Below are 17,859 nucleotides of genomic sequence, written 5' to 3' on the forward strand. Positions count from 1 at the left end.
CAACAACACAAGTAATGTAAAGCTAACAAATTTGCCAACAGTTCGCGGCACGAACACATATACACATACAGGATCAGCCTGCCACGCACGCGCTCCCCACAAAAACAAACAAACACACACACATAGATGAAAGCTTCACCGAACAGCACAGCCGACGCTGAAGGCCGACGTCGACCGAGCTAAAAGGGGTGGGGCTGTGGGGGTACGGTATGGCGGACCACCCACTACGCTTCGCGTTTTCAGTTTAATGAAGGCAGCAACAAATTTATTTTTGGGTGGTCCACACTGCAATGAAAATAAACCACCGTGGAAACAACAACTACAAAAAAACAGCAGCCAGAAGCACTTTGGGTGGTCTTGCGAATAATAAAAATAAGGCAGGCGAATAACAACAATAGAAATTAGCAAGCTTTGCAGTGAATATTAAAGGGGGTTGAATACGAAAAAATAATGTGCAATAACTTATTAACAAGTGGCTGAGAAGTTGTTATGGGCTTAATAAAACATATGTATGTATAATATAATTATAACTGCATTAGAACACTAAGTTTCAACTAGTTGAAAATTTCTAAATCGAAAAAGAAGTTTTAAGGGGTAAAATAGAGTTAAAAAAAAATATATATAAATAAATAATATCTCCAATATAATAAATTTGTTAGAGTTAAAATGAATAAATATAAGTCTAATTTCATAATATGGAAATAAATACATACATACAATCATACAAATAGAAAACTTATAATTCCTCTAAAATTTAAACAAATTTGGTATATTTTCGCAAAACTCATTGAACACCCCTCGGTATTTTCGGTACAGAACTACCGTTTGATCGGCCCTCGCAGAGAGTTCTCTCAAACCAAAATGGCCGCACACAGCCAAAGAGAGAGGGAGAGTAAGAGAGAGTCGCGAGAACACTGTCTGTGAATGGGTCGCCCACACACACAGGCGCACAACATGGCACATATACGAGCGAGAGCGACAGAGAGAGGGAGAGAGAGCAAGTGGCGCGCGCTCGCCTAATGAAGTTGTTGGCCCGAGTGGCGTGCCGCATCCACGAGATACAGATACATCTCTCAGACTGCGTGCGATCCTCGAACGAAACGGTTGTTAAATGCGGAGCGCGGCGACATAATACATTTTTCAATATTTTCGACTGCACTGGCCCTAATCTCTGTGTGTGGTATATATACAAGATAGAGATAAATAGCACAGAACTCGTGGAAAAGCCAAGATATTGTATCTTACGGATACAAGGCTAAGTTCATGGATTAAATGCCAGGCAACAACAACAAATGCCAGCCATCCAGTGTTTCAGTGTGTGTGTGCGTCGCCAAGTGTAAAGTAAAGTAAAGGTAAAAGAGCGAAAGGCGAGAGAGAAAACGGAAAACGTGAGGCCTGTCCGCCAGTCGCTTTTCTTTTCCATGTGTAAAGCAAATGATGTGTGAAAATTCTAACGAATTCCAAAAGAAATTGTGTCCAAGATAAAATCCGAAAACCGCGTTTAAATCGTTGAAAAAAATATTATTACAAAAACAAAACCAAAAGCAAAAGCGAAGCCAGCAATCACAACAAAACCAAACAACACAAAGAGAGCTCAGATACACAGCGTGAGCGAGAAAGAGAGAGAGCACGAGCGAAGTGAGAGAGCGTCTCTTCTTAATCAAAAATAAAAATAAAAATAATATCCAGTAAAAAATGCAGAGTGCAGTGCAAAATGCAGCCAAACAAAATACGAGATCCCAATAACAATTAATCGAACCGAAAGCCCACGAACTAACCGCACACTGCCTCCCAAGTCTCAGTTCCCGGACGCAGACAAACGGCAGGCACTGTCCGAAAGAACCGATTCGATTCCATCTGCACATTTCCTTCACCAACACCCCCACACCTTCCCCGCCACTCCAGCAACTATTCCGTCCGGAATACGGCTATAAACATAACCATAATGGACCGCGACAGCCTCCCACGCGTTCCGGACACACACGGCGATGTGGTCGATGAGAAATTATTCTCGGATCTTTACATACGCACCAGCTGGGTGGACGCCCAAGTGGCGCTCGATCAGATAGATAAGGTGAGTGCTATAGTTACAGTGGAAGCTGCCTAAAAAGAATCTTAAATGAATGTTTCATTTTTTACTTCGACTTGGCTAGGACTTAAAAAACTTAATAAATCTATAGTTTTTAATCCAACCTTTGAGTATCCAACACTACCAAAAACCCTATAAAACTACTATCCACTTATAGAAGTTCGCCTGTAGAGACAAAGCGCAGCGGCCTTTGTTTAATGTGGCCATTAAGTCGCCGGGACAGATTTCAATAAATTTTATTGCCAATATCTCTCGCAATATTTTTCGCGTTTTTTCATCGACCGATTCGATGTCTTCTTTACCAGCAGTCGTTTCGATTTCATTTCGTTTTGTTTTCCTTTTTTTTCAATTCTCTGGTTAATAGAGTTGTTTCGCTTTTGGTTAGCCGGGCAGACTATTAATTACAGTGATTAGCTAAAATCTATGCCCATTATATGGCCAATCGGCTTATATGCTAATTTTGTTATTTCATTCTTGATAAGTATAAAGCGTGGAGGATTTAACTCTATTTATAGGTATTTGTTTTGGAAATTATTGGTAGTGAAACTAACTTAACTAAAGATGAACTTAAATTTGAGTTTTATAAACATTCCGAAGGACTTTTAACTGTAATATGTTAAACTTCCCATTGAAAAACTTTCAAGTTGTCTTACCAATTTTGTTGGCCATTTTCCTCTGTTCACCGCCATCAATCTACAACTATTTTCGTTCTGCTCAAAACGCAGACACACACACACACAGCAGGATCTCCAACGATCGAGAACCAACGATCCGAACCGATTCGATCCCAGACCAGGCCAGACGGACATATCCACAGACAACTTCATTACTTTGGCGCTACTGTGCGGAGTCGGCCTGACCGCAAAAAGCACAAAAACAATAACAACTGCAAACTGCAAACTGCAGCGAGCGCCAAAAACAGCAAGCCACAAAATACTGGGCTGAAAATAAGAAAAGGAAAAATAAATGCAACAACAGCAGCAGGAGTTCCAGTAGTGGAAAGCAGCCGAAAAGGCAAAAGGCAAAAAGCTTTAGCAGCCACAGCAAAAAAATAATAAACAACAACATGCAACGAGCGATGTTGTTAGTGTTGCTCTGTAGTCCGTATCCGTGTGCCTGTCCAAGTCCAACATGGGTGGGCGCCGAGGTCTCCGCGAGAGTCAATTCGTACGTGCTGCTGCTGGCTGGTCTGCCATTGCCCCGGCCTTCCACTCCCACTCCCACTGCAAGCTTCCCTCCCAATTCCAACCGCCCTACTCAACTTTTCTCAGATGCTCTTTGATATGATTATGTGGAGCTTGATAGGTTGGTAATTCTACGCAGATTGATTAGAAGAAGAAGCATGCATGACGTAATAACTGATGTCTACATAATTTTAAATATAATTTGTTTATCGTCTTGAAAGTTTGACATTATCAAATGGGATAATTTTGATTTTAAAAACTCAATTTATAATGATAGCTGATCTTGCTACTAAAGTCATTTTTTTGTGACTTTTTTCATTGTTTTTAATGAATATTTCAAAAGATTTTTAATTACTAAATTAATTCTTAAAACTTGATAATTTTGATATGATCATTATTTCTTTTATAATGTTTTTAATCAGGGGACTGCTTCCACTGCTTAGAATCTTAAACTTGAACTTGAATCAAGTATCTTTTTGCAACTGTGTTTATGACCCAAACCGGGTTGATAATAAAGTAATTAAATAATCAATTTATATCCCAAATACTTAAATTCTTTAACTAAGCTAATTGTTTATGAAAATATTTGTACAACAAAATCAAATTGAAGAATTTAAATAGGAAAAATGTAAAAAATTTACTACAAATTTCTTTAACCAAATCAATGATAATACTATCAAACCTTATAGGCTTCCCTTTAGGGTATCAAACTGTCGTTATTCAAACAAATTTCTAACTCAAAAAGAACAGTAAACATTCATTATGCCCATTGTCGTTGCCAAAAGCATTTCTGTTTGCTGTTGTTATTGCCACCGATGCAAATGAAGCAGCCAGAGATCGTTTTTGGGGTTTGGTTCGGGCCATCGAATGCGGGTGGCCCAAAAAACAAAAAAAAAAAGCGGAGAAAAAAGATTCGAGGCAAGGGAAAAATTTCACTGACGCACGCGTTTTGTATTTGTTGCCGCTGCTCATGCAGTGGCTGCCAAACTGTTTGCCACTACACTGGAAAATACTAATCAAGTAACAAAAAGTTTATTAAAGAAAACTATAAAGTTTGAATCTGTTAGTTTCCGAAACTAAGATTAACTTTTGAATTAAGGAAAATGTATGTTAGAAATTAGGGAACAGATCTTAAACATTTTCTGTTCATCTTTTCCAATATCAATTGAAAAATTGTTAGAAAGTTTTTCCTAATCGATTAGTTAAACTATTCCACATAATCACTATTTTTCTGTGTGGACCGCCAGCGAGTTTTCTCGGTGGTTCTCCGATGCTTTTTACAGCTTGATGTCTTCATCATTGTTGCAGTTGCAGATGCAGTTCCTTGGCGACCGCGTGGCGTGTCTTGCTCTGTTGTTGTTCCCCTTTTTTCTTCCCCACCTTGCCCCCTTTTCAACTTGGCTTTCCTCTTGTTTTTGCCCTCTCCGTACGAGTGTGTGTGTGTTTGTGTGTGCATCTCAATTATTTCTCGTAAAGTCTCTCGGGGCTCGGTTGTAACGTGCTTTTGACTCTGCCCCATCCTGAACTCCTCTGGAAAGTTGTGGCAAACGATCGATCGTGATGGCGCCGACATCGTCAGCGTCTTTTGTGGTCGTCGTCGTCGTCGTCGACGTCGTCATCATCATCGTCGATGGCGATTTATTTTAATGACTCAATTTAACGAAATATATTAAGACATTAAAATCGTCTAACGAAGCTGGCGAGCGATCGCAGTGCGTTTACTTTGCTCTTTTTGGCCACTATGCAAATTAACCAAAGCGATTATTATTATTACTTTTGTTTATTTACTTCTCTGGAAAAAAATTTCATTTTTTTTATTCTGCTGCTGGGAGGTCTGCGTTGTCTTCCACGAGAATGACGTTTCCATTCATGATATGAATGCTAAATGAAGCTGGGAATTACTTAGTCAACAAAAATGATCTACTAGAGGGTATAGTGAATATGTGATGGGGTTTCGTAGGTTTGGTAGATCAAATTATAAGAAGATTTTAGAAGGAAGAGGTAGTGGTACTTATAAGATTTGCTGCTTATGCTGTAAGAAAACATATTTGGCGCCCAACGCGGTGAAGAAGTTCAGTAGTTTAAAGCCTAAACTTAATTATACCTTTTGATTTAGTTAAAGAAATATCTTTAGATTCAAACATAGGGTAAACCACTCATATCAGATAGTGCTTAAGAAAGGCAATCTCTGGAATGTTTATAGAACTCCCCCCTAAATCAAAGGAATTTACGAAGAAAACACTTTCTTCTATTTTTACTTACAGAGATGTGGTTGCATGTGTTCACCACAAATCATTCAATGTTTGTATCTTTCATAGTTTTAACTCAGAGTATCCCCTAGCTTTCATTTATCCAAACGATCTAGCCTGTCCCCTCGATTTTTATTTATTATTTGCCCTAAGTCCGGCGACTGAAAATCACACAAGCTGAAATCTCATTTATGGCAATGCCGCACTATCGATGCAGGCCATGTACTCGCGCCGACGTTCGTTGTATCTATAAGATACATATGAATTCATGAATGAAATCGCTTGTCTCACCACTTTCCTCTCTCTCTCTATCCACCCCCCCATTATCCCGTTTGCTGTGCCAATTGTAAGGCAAACAACACACACACACACGCATATACACTTTGCACAGGAAGTTGAGCAACATTGGCGGCATTTTGAAGAAGTCTTCGGCTGTGCCAGTGGGCAATAAATTTGTTTAGTCATGCCGGGAGATGTCCGGCGATCCCATGTCCGATTCACTTTTTTCACAACTGCTCACGAAAAACAAACACAAACACAAATATTTGTGGCATCCACACACAGACAAGGGGCAAACATTTATCAAATTGACATGGCCAAAAGCAAGAGGAGAACAGATCTTCAAGTAAAAACAAAAACCAGTAGCCTTTGAAATTGACAATAAGTGGGGGCATCTTAATTGTTAAGGTAAATAAGAAAATTTCATGGTTTTTTAGTTTTTTTGTTTATAATTTTTCATGTAAAAATGATATCAAGATGATATCAAAGAGGGTAACTACGTTGATCTATCGAAGCTGCAATCGATGTTTTCTAGTAACAATCGATAGTTTTGGAAAGGCTTATCATGGCTTACAGACTTTATAAGTTAAGATAATTACAGGCAAAGCTTATCTTAAGTTTGCACAAAAATCTTCTCTAAAAAACAACGTTTTTTAGGACAACAAGCGATCTTCTTCCCTTTCGAAACCAACACCGTAGGTAACTTAAATATTTAATCAACACCCCAACCTCGGCCAGATAACCGTGCCTATTGACTTTCAGACCGTAAGTCAAATATTATAATTTTCAGATCGTTATCTGTTTGATAAGATCTCGAGCGCGGTAGGTGTAAGGCAAATAAATCATTGTCACACTCGCGGTCAATATTTGTTATTTGATATTTTCAAGTGGCGGAGGGAGTTCAGATAGCAAAGGCCCCCCCCCCAACACACAAATCAAAAACACACCGAGTTCTGAAATATACAATTAAATACTTATGAAATATTTACGAACACGAAACATCAAAAAAAAAAAATAAAAGAGAAGAAATAAGGACGGAAGGGAAAGATCAAAGGCATTGAACCGAAAGCAAATGCGAGGGTGAGTCTGGGCCGGGATCTGGAACTCAAGTGGAGATTGGAGGGTAATCCTTGGGCAAACTCCCCCGAAGAGTGACAAAGATACCTGCATAAATTGCTATTCCCTTTTTTCAGAAGGGTAGTACAGATCGATCGATGGGTTTGCGCTTCCCAGAAGGCCGCAGAACAATGTCGATGAAGATATCTCACGCCTACAGGCGTTTCCGGCTTAGGGTTACGTGGAGAGCATGAGAGCTCTATACAGGCAGATAGAGAGTGAGGAAGTGCTTAACATGGTTAACTGTAATTTGACATGCTGGGCGTGTTGAAAGCAAAACAAGATAAGGTGTCTGCACGCCCAGAAATTGTCCACTTCTAGGAAATTGCATTTCTTTTACAAGGATAGTTTGGAATTGGTAGGGTACTTAAATATGCATAGATATCTAAGATGGAGAGTTCTATCTGATATAAGATAGAGTTAGTTCGTTTTAGAAGCTTGGTTATCCTGAAGATATCATTTAATCGGATCGAAAAGGTCACCTTCCCCCATTCACAAACAACCCAGCTGTGCCCGCTTTACATAATCATAATCCTTTGACCCATTATAAAGAGCTTGAACTCAATACCCCTTCTCCTACCTTAAACGAAACCAATGGCCCACATAACTCCCACACGGTGATCCCACAATTGACAGCTTCATCTGCCTGGGCCTCACACACACTCAACACAACCAACGTGGCCAAGACAACTTGACTTGATATGCCATCTGCAGCTGGCGCGGGGAACTGGAACTCACAAAAAACCAAGAAAAAAACAGAAAATGTGAGGGAAAAAATGGAAAATAAACCGAAAAAAAAAACACACTCACACACACATGAAATGCTGTTGTAGAAGACGGCCACAGCTTGGGCTTCATTAGGGACGGGACGACGGCAACGACTTTGGCCGAGAGACGAGACGAGTCGGGCCGCAGCACATAAAACTGTTATTGTCTTCATCAGTCTGAGGTCTCAGCGAAGCAAGACATAACAACGGGCCGACACATAGGGAGAGAGAGAGAGAGAGAGAGAGACAGAGAGAGAGGGAGAGAGAAGAAGAAAAATCAGGAGAATTATGAAGACATTAACTCGACCACACAGCACGCGGCCCGAAACAAACCCATACTCAAGACCCATACCCGAAATGCCCATACCCATACTCATACCCATGCCCAGGCCCAAAAACCCGAAACCCCAGAGAGGGGCTTACTTACGATCAAGACCTAGAGCCAGAATGAAAAAAAACCAAAAAAAAAAACAAGGTAGACTGCGGAGACACAGTGACAGAGAGCGAATACCGGAAAGAAACATTCAAGCAATAATCACGGAATTCACTGAAAAAGCAGTTAACGGACAGGCGGACATACGGACAAAACTCCGCTGAACGGACGCGGACTCAAACTCAAAAACTCGAAACGATACGATCCGATACAATACCAAAAACTGATCGGGAACGGAGTGCGTGCGTGCGTTCGTTCGTCATAGTGTGTGTACCTGTGAATGCCGGCGGTGGTCAGGTAGGCTGCGTTTTCGATTTTCAGACTTCAGACGAAATAATAAAGAAATTAAAATTGTTACGGTGGCCTCTGCATAGTGACTCCACCAGCAGGGCAGGTGAACTTAACTTCAGTTGAAATCGAAGTGATTACAAAACTTTCTTGACAGACTGTGTCTACAAACCAGAAGAAGAAAACACGAGAGAAAGAGAGAGGCGGAAAATAATCAGGGATCTGTGATGGTGGTCCTTTGGGTTCGGTTTGCACCTGGCGCTTCTGGAGTTAACTGTAAACCGTCTGCCCCATCTGACCGTTCGCTCACCTGAGCCGCACTGTGACCTTCAAACCTTCTTCTCTCTTTTTTTTTAACGATTTCATTTTATGGGCATGCAAATATCTTTGGTTTGGGGTTTCGCGCTTGCTGCAAGAAATAAAGAGCATAAAATGGTAATAAATGCGGCAGACGGTTTGCTAGTCACGTTTTGGGGGCGCCATAAATTGGCGGCAACGAGAATTTGCATTCAACGGTTTCACATTTGGCCGGGCCTCATTTTTAATTGCCTCGAAATCAATTTACTTTTGCTCGTTGAGAATGTGTGTGGTCCTGCTTAATGGCTGAAAATGAATTCCCCCATACATCTATCTTTATCTCTCGCTCTATCTCTATCTCTATCTGTATCTCAATCTCTAAAAATAAAACATTAAACCGTACTAGTGACGCAGTCTCCATCCATTTCTTTAGCTATTTTGTTTGACAGGCAAGGCAGCTGAGGGAATGGCATGTGAAAATAAAAACAGAGTTCCATTTAAATGCCAGGCGGGCGGAGAGATAATAATAAAAGAAATATAAACCATAAGATACTATATATACCCTAAGATCGGATGTGTGGCAATATGCACGAGATTTCGTATTCAAAAACGTTATCAAGTGGCATATAACTTTTATGGTAGCTACAAGTTTTATGGCACACGCTTACGTGAGAAACATGGGAAAGCTCTGCCATCCATGGATCGTCTCGGAGATTCCATATATAGAGCACACAGTGTGTAATCCCTTTGAGCTCAAAGATTAAAAACCAGAAAGAAGATCTCAAATGATTCACCCTCGACGGCGGACTGGAACCATAAATCGCCAGCCTATCCATATACATAATTCTATAGATGCCCTATTCATATTCAATATATATCTGGGTGGTCTGCCATATTGAATTTCATTTTATGCTAAAAAAAAAAAGTATCTTTTGATTTTTTTTATTCGCGGTTTTGCATTCGATTTTTATTGCGGCATAACTGGGTGCGCTCATATTTTATGGCCCAACGCACCATATACGCTCGGAGAGTCAGCGGCTCAAGTGGTTTTCAGATTTCCAAATGGCATGGAAAAGTTTTTTTCTTTTTATTTATTTTTCATATTTAGATTGGTGTTCCCGAAGCGGTCCGTGTAATTAAGTAGTCAAGCGCTGTGGGGGGCCCCGCAGGAAATTCGATTTTTGTTTCTTGCCCCGTCAGTTGATGTGTCGGATCTTTTGATTGATTGATGCGTGATGCGGAGGTTTCCAGATTTCTAGATTGTTTATAGAAGGGAACAGAAAACTCTAAACATTAGGTTTTTTGTTGTTATTTTTTAGGTTGAAGAAAGCTTTGACGTTAAACATGGTTTTTTGTCAGGAAGAAATCAAAATTGTTAATGGTTTTAAGAGAACTATCTTTAAGTTTATTTATATGCAATTTAGAGTTTAACTTACCCACATAGTCCACATCTTATATGTAGTATTAACCAGTAAATAACCCATCTAAGCACCTGAATTTTTTCCCCCTGTACTTGTGATACATTTCTACCCAATATCTCCGCTCTACCTGCACCTGCTGTTCCCAACTGTTGTTGTCTTTTTCGGCCACCTTCTTACCTCTCTCACTCGTACCCATTCGTCACGGGACGAGCTTGTCTTTATTTCACCGAGGTATCTGGGCCTTTCGGGATTAAAGAGGCTGGACTGTAGCAGAACCTCCGCAGTCCGGCTGTGTGTGCGCGCATTTCTAATGAAGCTGTCGCAACATCAGAAACAGCAGTAACAAAGCCAAAGACCAGCCAAAAGTAACATTTTCATTTGAAAATGCAGCAGAGGAAACCCCGGGCAGGATCATAAATCAATGCGTGACATTTCCTCACAGCCAGCGAACACAGCGAGCTGCGGGGGTGGGCAAAAACTGAAGACCAACAAAAAAAAAAAAGAAGGAAAAACAAAAAGAAAAGCAGGCACGCAAGGCAAAAACGGCCTAAGATTGATGATATGTCACACAGTTCGAGCAGCATGTTTTTGTTTTTGTAACTTGTTTTTTTTTTGAGGCACCGAAAGAGACAGCTTCAATGGAGCGAAAGAGAGGGCTGCTGACAAGCGTTGATGGCTCAATTTTTGAGCCACACCACACACGGACAGTTTGCAAGCCACTGGAATGCCGGGCCAAATCTAGATTAAGTTTATTTTTAGGCCCTGCCGCAGATGCCGCCCCAAGGGGCCAAAAAGCGAACAATGTTGTTGTTGTTGTAGTTCTTTTTTTTTTGGTGTGTGGCAGAAGATTCCTAGAATTTTGTGCATCTTTTGTTTGCGCACCTTGGGTTGGGGGAAAATTATGGAAAAATTCCACGAACAGGTCGCCGCAGGCAGTCTCAAAGTGGATGTGCCGCCAACGACTTAATTAATGGCGACAAAGTTGGTCGCGCCGCGTTTGATGTTTTTATTTTCCTGGCATTGCGGAAATGTATGTAGCTATCTGGGTTGCATAAACAAGCAGCAGGAAGTGCAGGGATCGCTATAGGATATAGTATGGGTATAGGGATCCTTCCATCTTATACTTTCCTGATCCTAAGCAAACAAAGACATTAAGCGGTGGATTATTTACGAGCAACTCCCGCTCTATCTTAACGGTAGTCGTAAAATGCTCAAAAGACCAAACAATAAAGCCATTTCTGGGTGCTTCAGCTTTTTTTTTTTGTTGAGGTTGTTGCATTTTGTTGGCCACAACCTGACTTGGCCCGGGAAAAATCTGTGAAAAGCGATAAAAGGCGAGCGCAGCGAAGAGACGCCTGAATGAGGAGCCCCAAGTTCGAGAAGATTCGAGTTTGGGTCTGTGTGGAATGCGTTATTTGGATGCCTTGATTCCAGACTTTGCTGGGTGCGCCACTGCTGTGGCACAGTGGTATAGAAGGGTTTTTAAGGGTTTTAAGTTGCAAGGAAAATCATTTTTACGAAAGTACTTTTTAATGTAGTGGACAACCTATCTGAAAGTTACGATTTTCTCAATCGATTTATGGTTTTAAAATAGGGTTTTCCTCTGCTCCTTTAAAGACTTTTCAGTCAGCCTTAATTTTGTGGCAACATCAGTACCTTGCCCCACTGTTTCTCTGATTGTTGGACTAAAACTTCGATTGAGACGTTAGCGTTAGCGCGAGCCTCATTATTATTTTTTTCATGGTTCTTTTTAGTTATTTTTTTTTTCGGGAAAGGGGTTCAATTTCCGTGCAGCGCTGCAGCAGCTGGAGAATGGAGAAGAAGCACGAAATTCGAGGTTGTTGGCCAGGTGGCGGGGGGAGAGCGGAGGTGTAGAGTGGAGTCGAGTTCGAGCCAGGCCCAAAGCCTGAACAGCCATCGATCCAATTGCCCAAGCAGGCGATTATAGGTTCGCCTTTTTTTTCGGCCCGCCAATGACGACAGCGGCGTCTTGTGTTGTTTTTGTGGTTCCACGGGACCTGGGATCTGGGATTGGGGTCTTTTGGGTGGGGTCCGGAAGCATGGCCATAGGGAGGGGGCTAAGAAAATCTATAATAAAGGCATAGTTTTTAGTAGAAAATAGCTTTCAGCATATATCATATTATATACCTTAAAATTTTTTTCCTTTTTGAAATATCTGCCTTAGCCCCAGCGTAGAAACTCCCGACCACACCCATGTGCGGATGGGTTGGCGGTCTGGCTTCATTGGGAGTCCCACAAATAAATTATGTGGCCACACGCTGTTTCGTTATAATTTTAATGTGTTATTTATGGCAGAGACAGAGTGAGGGAAAACTAAAAAAAAAAAAAAAGAGAAAAAAACTTTAAAACTAAATGTCAAATTCCGTTTTTCGTTTGCATTTTGCAGGGCAAGGCGCGTGGCAGCCGCACGGCAATCTATCTGCGATCAGTATTCCAGTCCCACCTCGAAACACTCGGCAGCTCCGTGCAGAAGCATGCGGGCAAGGTGCTCTTCGTGGCGATCCTGGTGCTGAGCACCTTCTGCGTCGGCCTAAAGAGTGCCCAGATCCACTCGAAGGTCCACCAGCTGTGGATCCAGGAGGGTGGCAGATTAGAGGCGGAACTGGCCTACACACAGAAAACGATCGGTGAGGACGAGTCGGCAACGCATCAGCTGCTCATCCAGACGACGCACGATCCGAATGCCTCAGTACTGCATCCGCAGGCGCTACTGGCTCATCTGGAGGTCTTGGTCAAGGCGACGGCCGTAAAGGTCCACCTGTATGACACTGAATGGGGGCTGCGGGACATGTGCAACATGCCGAGCACGCCCTCATTTGAGGGCATCTACTACATCGAGCAGATCCTGCGGCACCTCATACCGTGCTCGATCATTACGCCGCTGGATTGCTTCTGGGAGGGTAGCCAGCTCTTGGGTCCTGAGTCGGCGGTGGTTATACCGTAAGTACTTTTTGATCCTTCCCCTAGCTTACTCCCTGTTCACCTTTAGTTCTTCCCAACTAAACCAAACTTCCTTCATCTTCTTCCCTTACAGAGGTCTCAATCAGCGACTTCTGTGGACAACCCTGAATCCCGCCTCGGTGATGCAGTACATGAAGCAGAAGATGTCCGAGGAGAAGATCAGCTTTGACTTTGAGACCGTGGAGCAGTACATGAAGCGGGCGGCCATTGGCAGTGGCTACATGGAGAAGCCCTGCTTAAACCCACAGAATCCCAGTTGCCCCGACACGGCGCCAAACAAGAACAGCAGCCAGCCACCGGATGTAGGAGCCATCCTTTCCGGAGGATGTTACGGATATGCAGCAAAGCACATGCACTGGCCGGAGGAGCTGATAGTGGGCGGAGCAAAAAGGAATCGCAGTGGTCACTTGAGGAAGGCCCAGGCCCTGCAGTCGGTGGTGCAGCTGATGACTGAGAAGGAGATGTTTGACCAGTGGCAGGATAACTACAAGGTACACCATCTTGGCTGGTCACAGGAGAAGGCAGCCGAGGTTTTAAACGCCTGGCAACGTAACTTCTCAAGGGAGGTGGAGCTGCTGCTTCGTAAGCAGTCGAGGATTGCCACCAACTATGATATCTACGTGTTCAGCTCGGCGGCTCTGGATGATATTCTGGCTAAGTTCTCGCATCCAAGCGCCGTATCCATTGTGATTGGTGTGGCTGTGACTGTTCTGTATGCCTTCTGCACACTCCTCCGCTGGCGGGATCCTGTTCGTGGCCAGAGCAGTGTGGGCGTGGCCGGAGTTCTACTCATGTGTTTCAGCACCGCCGCTGGTTTGGGCTTATCTGCTCTTCTGGGAATCGTCTTCAACGCGGCCAGCACTCAGGTGGTTCCATTTTTGGCCCTGGGACTGGGTGTGGATCACATCTTTATGCTGACAGCTGCCTATGCGGAGAGTAACCGGCGGGAGCAGACCAAGTTGATCCTGAAGAAAGTTGGACCAAGCATCCTGTTCAGTGCCTGCAGCACGGCGGGATCCTTCTTTGCGGCTGCCTTCATTCCAGTTCCTGCTTTGAAGGTATTCTGTCTCCAAGCAGCCATCGTAATGTGCTCCAACTTGGCTGCGGCTCTTTTGGTCTTTCCGGCCATGATTTCGTTGGATCTGCGCAGGCGGACAGCTGGCAGGGCAGACATCTTCTGCTGCTGTTTCCCGGTGTGGAAGGAACAACCCAAGGTGTCCCCGCCGGTCCTCCCATTGAACAACAACAATGGACGAGGGGCCAGGCATCCAAAGAGCTGCAACAACAACAGGGTGCCGGTGCCACAGCCTGCCCAGAATCCTCTGCTAGAGCAGAGGTCAGTCAGTCCTGGCAGTAGTCACACCCTGGCATCCTTTTCCCTGGCCAACTTCGCCTTCGAGCACTACACACCCTTCCTCATGCGCAGCTGGGTGAAGTTCCTCACTGTGATGGGATTCCTGGCTGCTCTTATCTCCAGCCTGTATGCCTCGACGCGCCTTCAAGATGGCCTGGACATCATCGACCTAGTGCCCAAGGACAGTAACGAGCACAAGTTCTTGGATGCCCAAACCCGGCTCTTTGGTTTCTACAGCATGTATGCCGTCACCCAGGGAAACTTTGAGTATCCCACCCAGCAGCAGTTGCTGAGGGATTACCATGACTCCTTTGTCCGAGTGCCACATGTCATTAAGAACGATAATGGTGGACTGCCGGATTTTTGGCTGCTGCTCTTCCGCGACTGGCTAAGCAATCTGCAGAAGATCTTCGACGAGGAGATCCGCGATGGAAGACTAACCAAGGAGTGCTGGTTCCCCAATGCCAGCAGCGATGCCATCTTGGCGTATAAGTTGATCGTGCAGACGGGTCATGTGGACAATCCGGTGGACAAGGAACTGGTGGTGACCAATCGACTGGTGAACAGTGATGGCATCATCAACCCGCGTGCTTTTTACAATTATCTGTCGGCCTGGGCCACCAATGATGTCTTCGCCTACGGAGCTTCTCAGGTGGGTGTCCTTAAGGATCAATAGTAATCCTTAGTAATCCTAATTTAAATACCTAAAAATAATCTTAACTAACGACTACCTAATCTATACTTACAGGGTAAACTCTATCCCGAACCGCGCCAGTATTTTCACCAACCCAACGAGTATGATCTGAAGATTCCCAAGAGTCTGCCCCTGGTCTATGCCCAGATGCCCTTCTACCTGCACGGACTGACAGACACCTCGCAGATCAAAACCCTTATTGGTCACATTCGCGATCTGAGCGTTAAGTTTGAGGGCTTCGGTCTTCCCAACTATCCATCGGGTGAGTCCTTAAATGGTTACAATCTAAATTTGCCTTTACTAATCCTTAAATCTTTATCCATATTCAGGCATTCCATTTATCTTCTGGGAGCAGTACATGACCCTACGTTCCTCACTGGCCATGATCCTGGCCTGCGTTCTTCTGGCTGCCTTGGTGTTGGTCTCCCTGCTTCTACTGTCCGTTTGGGCCGCTGTCCTAGTGATCTTGACCGTACTGGCCTCGCTGGCCCAGATCTTTGGAGCCATGACCCTGCTGGGCATCAAACTTTCGGCCATTCCAGCAGTCATACTCATCCTAAGCGTGGGTATGATGCTCTGCTTCAATGTGCTGATCTCACTGGTAAGTTGTCCATCCTACCAATACTTAAGCATCCTTCAATCCAAACTAAACAACAGGCTAATCCCTAATCTCTCCATTTACAGGGCTTCATGACATCCGTGGGCAATCGTCAGCGTCGTGTGCAGCTGAGCATGCAGATGTCCCTGGGACCACTGGTCCATGGAATGCTGACCTCTGGAGTGGCTGTGTTCATGCTCTCCACCTCGCCCTTTGAGTTCGTGATCCGGCACTTCTGCTGGCTTCTGTTGGTTGTCCTGTGCGTGGGTGCCTGCAACAGCTTATTGGTGTTCCCCATCCTCCTGAGTATGCTGGGACCAGAGGCAGAACTGGTGCCGCTAGAGCATCCTGACCGGATATCCACACCCTCACCACTGCCCGTGCGAAGTAGCAAGAGATCAGGCAAATCCTATGTGGTGCAGGGCTCTCGTTCTTCACGAGGAAGCTGTCAGAAGTCGCACCATCATCACCATAAGGACTTAAATGATCCATCGCTGACCACAATCACCGAGGAGCCGCAGTCCTGGAAGTCCAGCAACTCGTCCATCCAGATGCCCAACGATTGGAGCTATCAGCCGAGTGCCCCACCACCCCCCGCCTATCAGAAGGCCGCATCACAGCAACAGCAGCATCAGCAGCAGGGTCCGCCCATAATGCCACCGCCTCCATTTCCGGCGGCATATCCACCGGAGCTGCAGAGCATTGTGGTGCAGCCAGAGGTGACGGTGGAGACGACGCACTCGGACAGCAACACCACCAAGGTGACGGCCACGGCCAACATCAAGGTGGAGCTGGTAACGCCCGGTCGGGCGGTGCGCAGCTATAACTTTACGAGTTAGCACTAGCACTAGTTCCTGTAGCCATTAGCCCGTATCTTTAGGCCTTACTTTAAGCCGTAAACCTATTTGTATCTGTATATTCGATTTGTTCAGCGGGTCTGTCGGGGATTTTATTTTCTTGGATTTTTACCATTTTTAAAAACTTAAATTTGATGTCACAAAAATGTAAAAAACAGAAAACAGACTAGAATTTTCCAGTTATTTTAAAAAAGATATTAGTTTGAATGGAAATTTTCTGAACTTATCAAAACCTAAAAAGATATCCTTGAAAATTGAAAATCTCGACAGGCCTGTGTGTATGTATATGTGTATGCATGTTAGTTAATTTCCCAGAGTCCGGTAATCGTAGCAGCTGCCTCCCCGTCCCATCCTCCCTTGGAAAAACGCCCACCTTCCTTAAACCAAGACCCCACCGCCCCTCTGCCTAGCAGCTTTGTATGTATGTATCCTAGCACTTAAGGAATACTTAAACTTAGAGATATTTATTGTAACACACACACACACTCAACGAACACACACACACACACTGTACTTACATATAATTCAACGCGAGATTCACCCACACAAAAACACACACAAACTAGTAATTTGTAGCTCGTAATTTAGTTTAAATATGTACATAAAACACAAGGACTTGAACCAAAATAGTATCGCTTAAACGGAAACGAAAGAAACGAGAAAAATCAATTACTATTACTTAATCAACTACAAGAGAAATCCCTCCTCCCCCAACGGTACTTACAACCAAATTAAAAACGAGAGTATAAATATAAAATAATTATAAAAAAAAAAGAATGGAAAGCGAAGCGGGGATCGATTGTAAACGCGGCATTTATCCATGTACATTTGTTGCACAAAGACTGACTGTCTTTTTTTAAATAAAATTATATATTATACAGTTTTTTAAAAGCGAAAATAGTGAGTTTCATTTTGAATAGTTGGAATTATTAAAAATCGAGAGTTAAAAAAAAAATAGTTTTTTACGCGGTTAAAAACTTTTAAATTCAAAGACTTTACAATTTTAAGCTTTACAACACTACTTGTTATTGGACCAGTTATCGATAACAATTACTTAGCCAAGTTGCTAACCTGGGTTCAACTCTCAGCTAGCTTAATCGTTACATTTACTTACATACATGAGGATTGAAGCATTGATATCTACTTAGCCGAGTTTTTCTACTGTATTTACTAACGTATTATTTTAAGTAAGTTTTACGAAAGCAAATATAACTTTTGCTTAAGAAGTATCAAAGCCACCTAAATAAAGCT

The 17,859-nt window shown here is 43.4% G+C and overlaps 1 protein-coding gene across 1 annotated transcript; it reads left to right on the forward strand.

Moving 5' to 3' along the window:
* The first annotated feature begins 1,088 nt into the window (after window positions 1-1,088).
* Window positions 1,089-17,506, forward strand: LOC108104552 (protein patched). The gene is made up of 6 exons (XM_017210694.2): window positions 1,089-2,074; window positions 12,531-13,084; window positions 13,179-15,111; window positions 15,208-15,415; window positions 15,483-15,754; window positions 15,838-17,506. Exons 1-6 carry the CDS (start codon window positions 1,946-1,948, stop codon window positions 16,588-16,590), a joined length of 3,849 nt encoding a protein of 1,282 aa, XP_017066183.1. The 5' UTR covers window positions 1,089-1,945; the 3' UTR covers window positions 16,591-17,506.
* The last annotated feature ends 353 nt before the right edge of the window (window positions 17,507-17,859 follow it).

The sequence above is a fragment of the Drosophila eugracilis genome, unplaced genomic scaffold, assembly GCF_018153835.1.
Source record: "Drosophila eugracilis isolate 14026-0451.02 unplaced genomic scaffold, ASM1815383v1 contig_1765, whole genome shotgun sequence".
NCBI classification, from domain to species: domain Eukaryota; kingdom Metazoa; phylum Arthropoda; class Insecta; order Diptera; family Drosophilidae; genus Drosophila; species Drosophila eugracilis.

Excerpts from the sequence above, each read along its gene's own strand:
- LOC108104552 (XM_017210694.2), top strand. The coding sequence starts at position 1,946 with ATGGACCGCGACAGCCTCCCACGCGTTCCGGACACACACGGCGATGTG. Across the intron at positions 15,416-15,482 it reads TCTTCCCAACTATCCATCGG|GCATTCCATTTATCTTCTGG; the intron begins GTGAGTCCTTAA and ends ATCCATATTCAG. Across the intron at positions 15,755-15,837 it reads TCAATGTGCTGATCTCACTG|GGCTTCATGACATCCGTGGG; the intron begins GTAAGTTGTCCA and ends CTCCATTTACAG.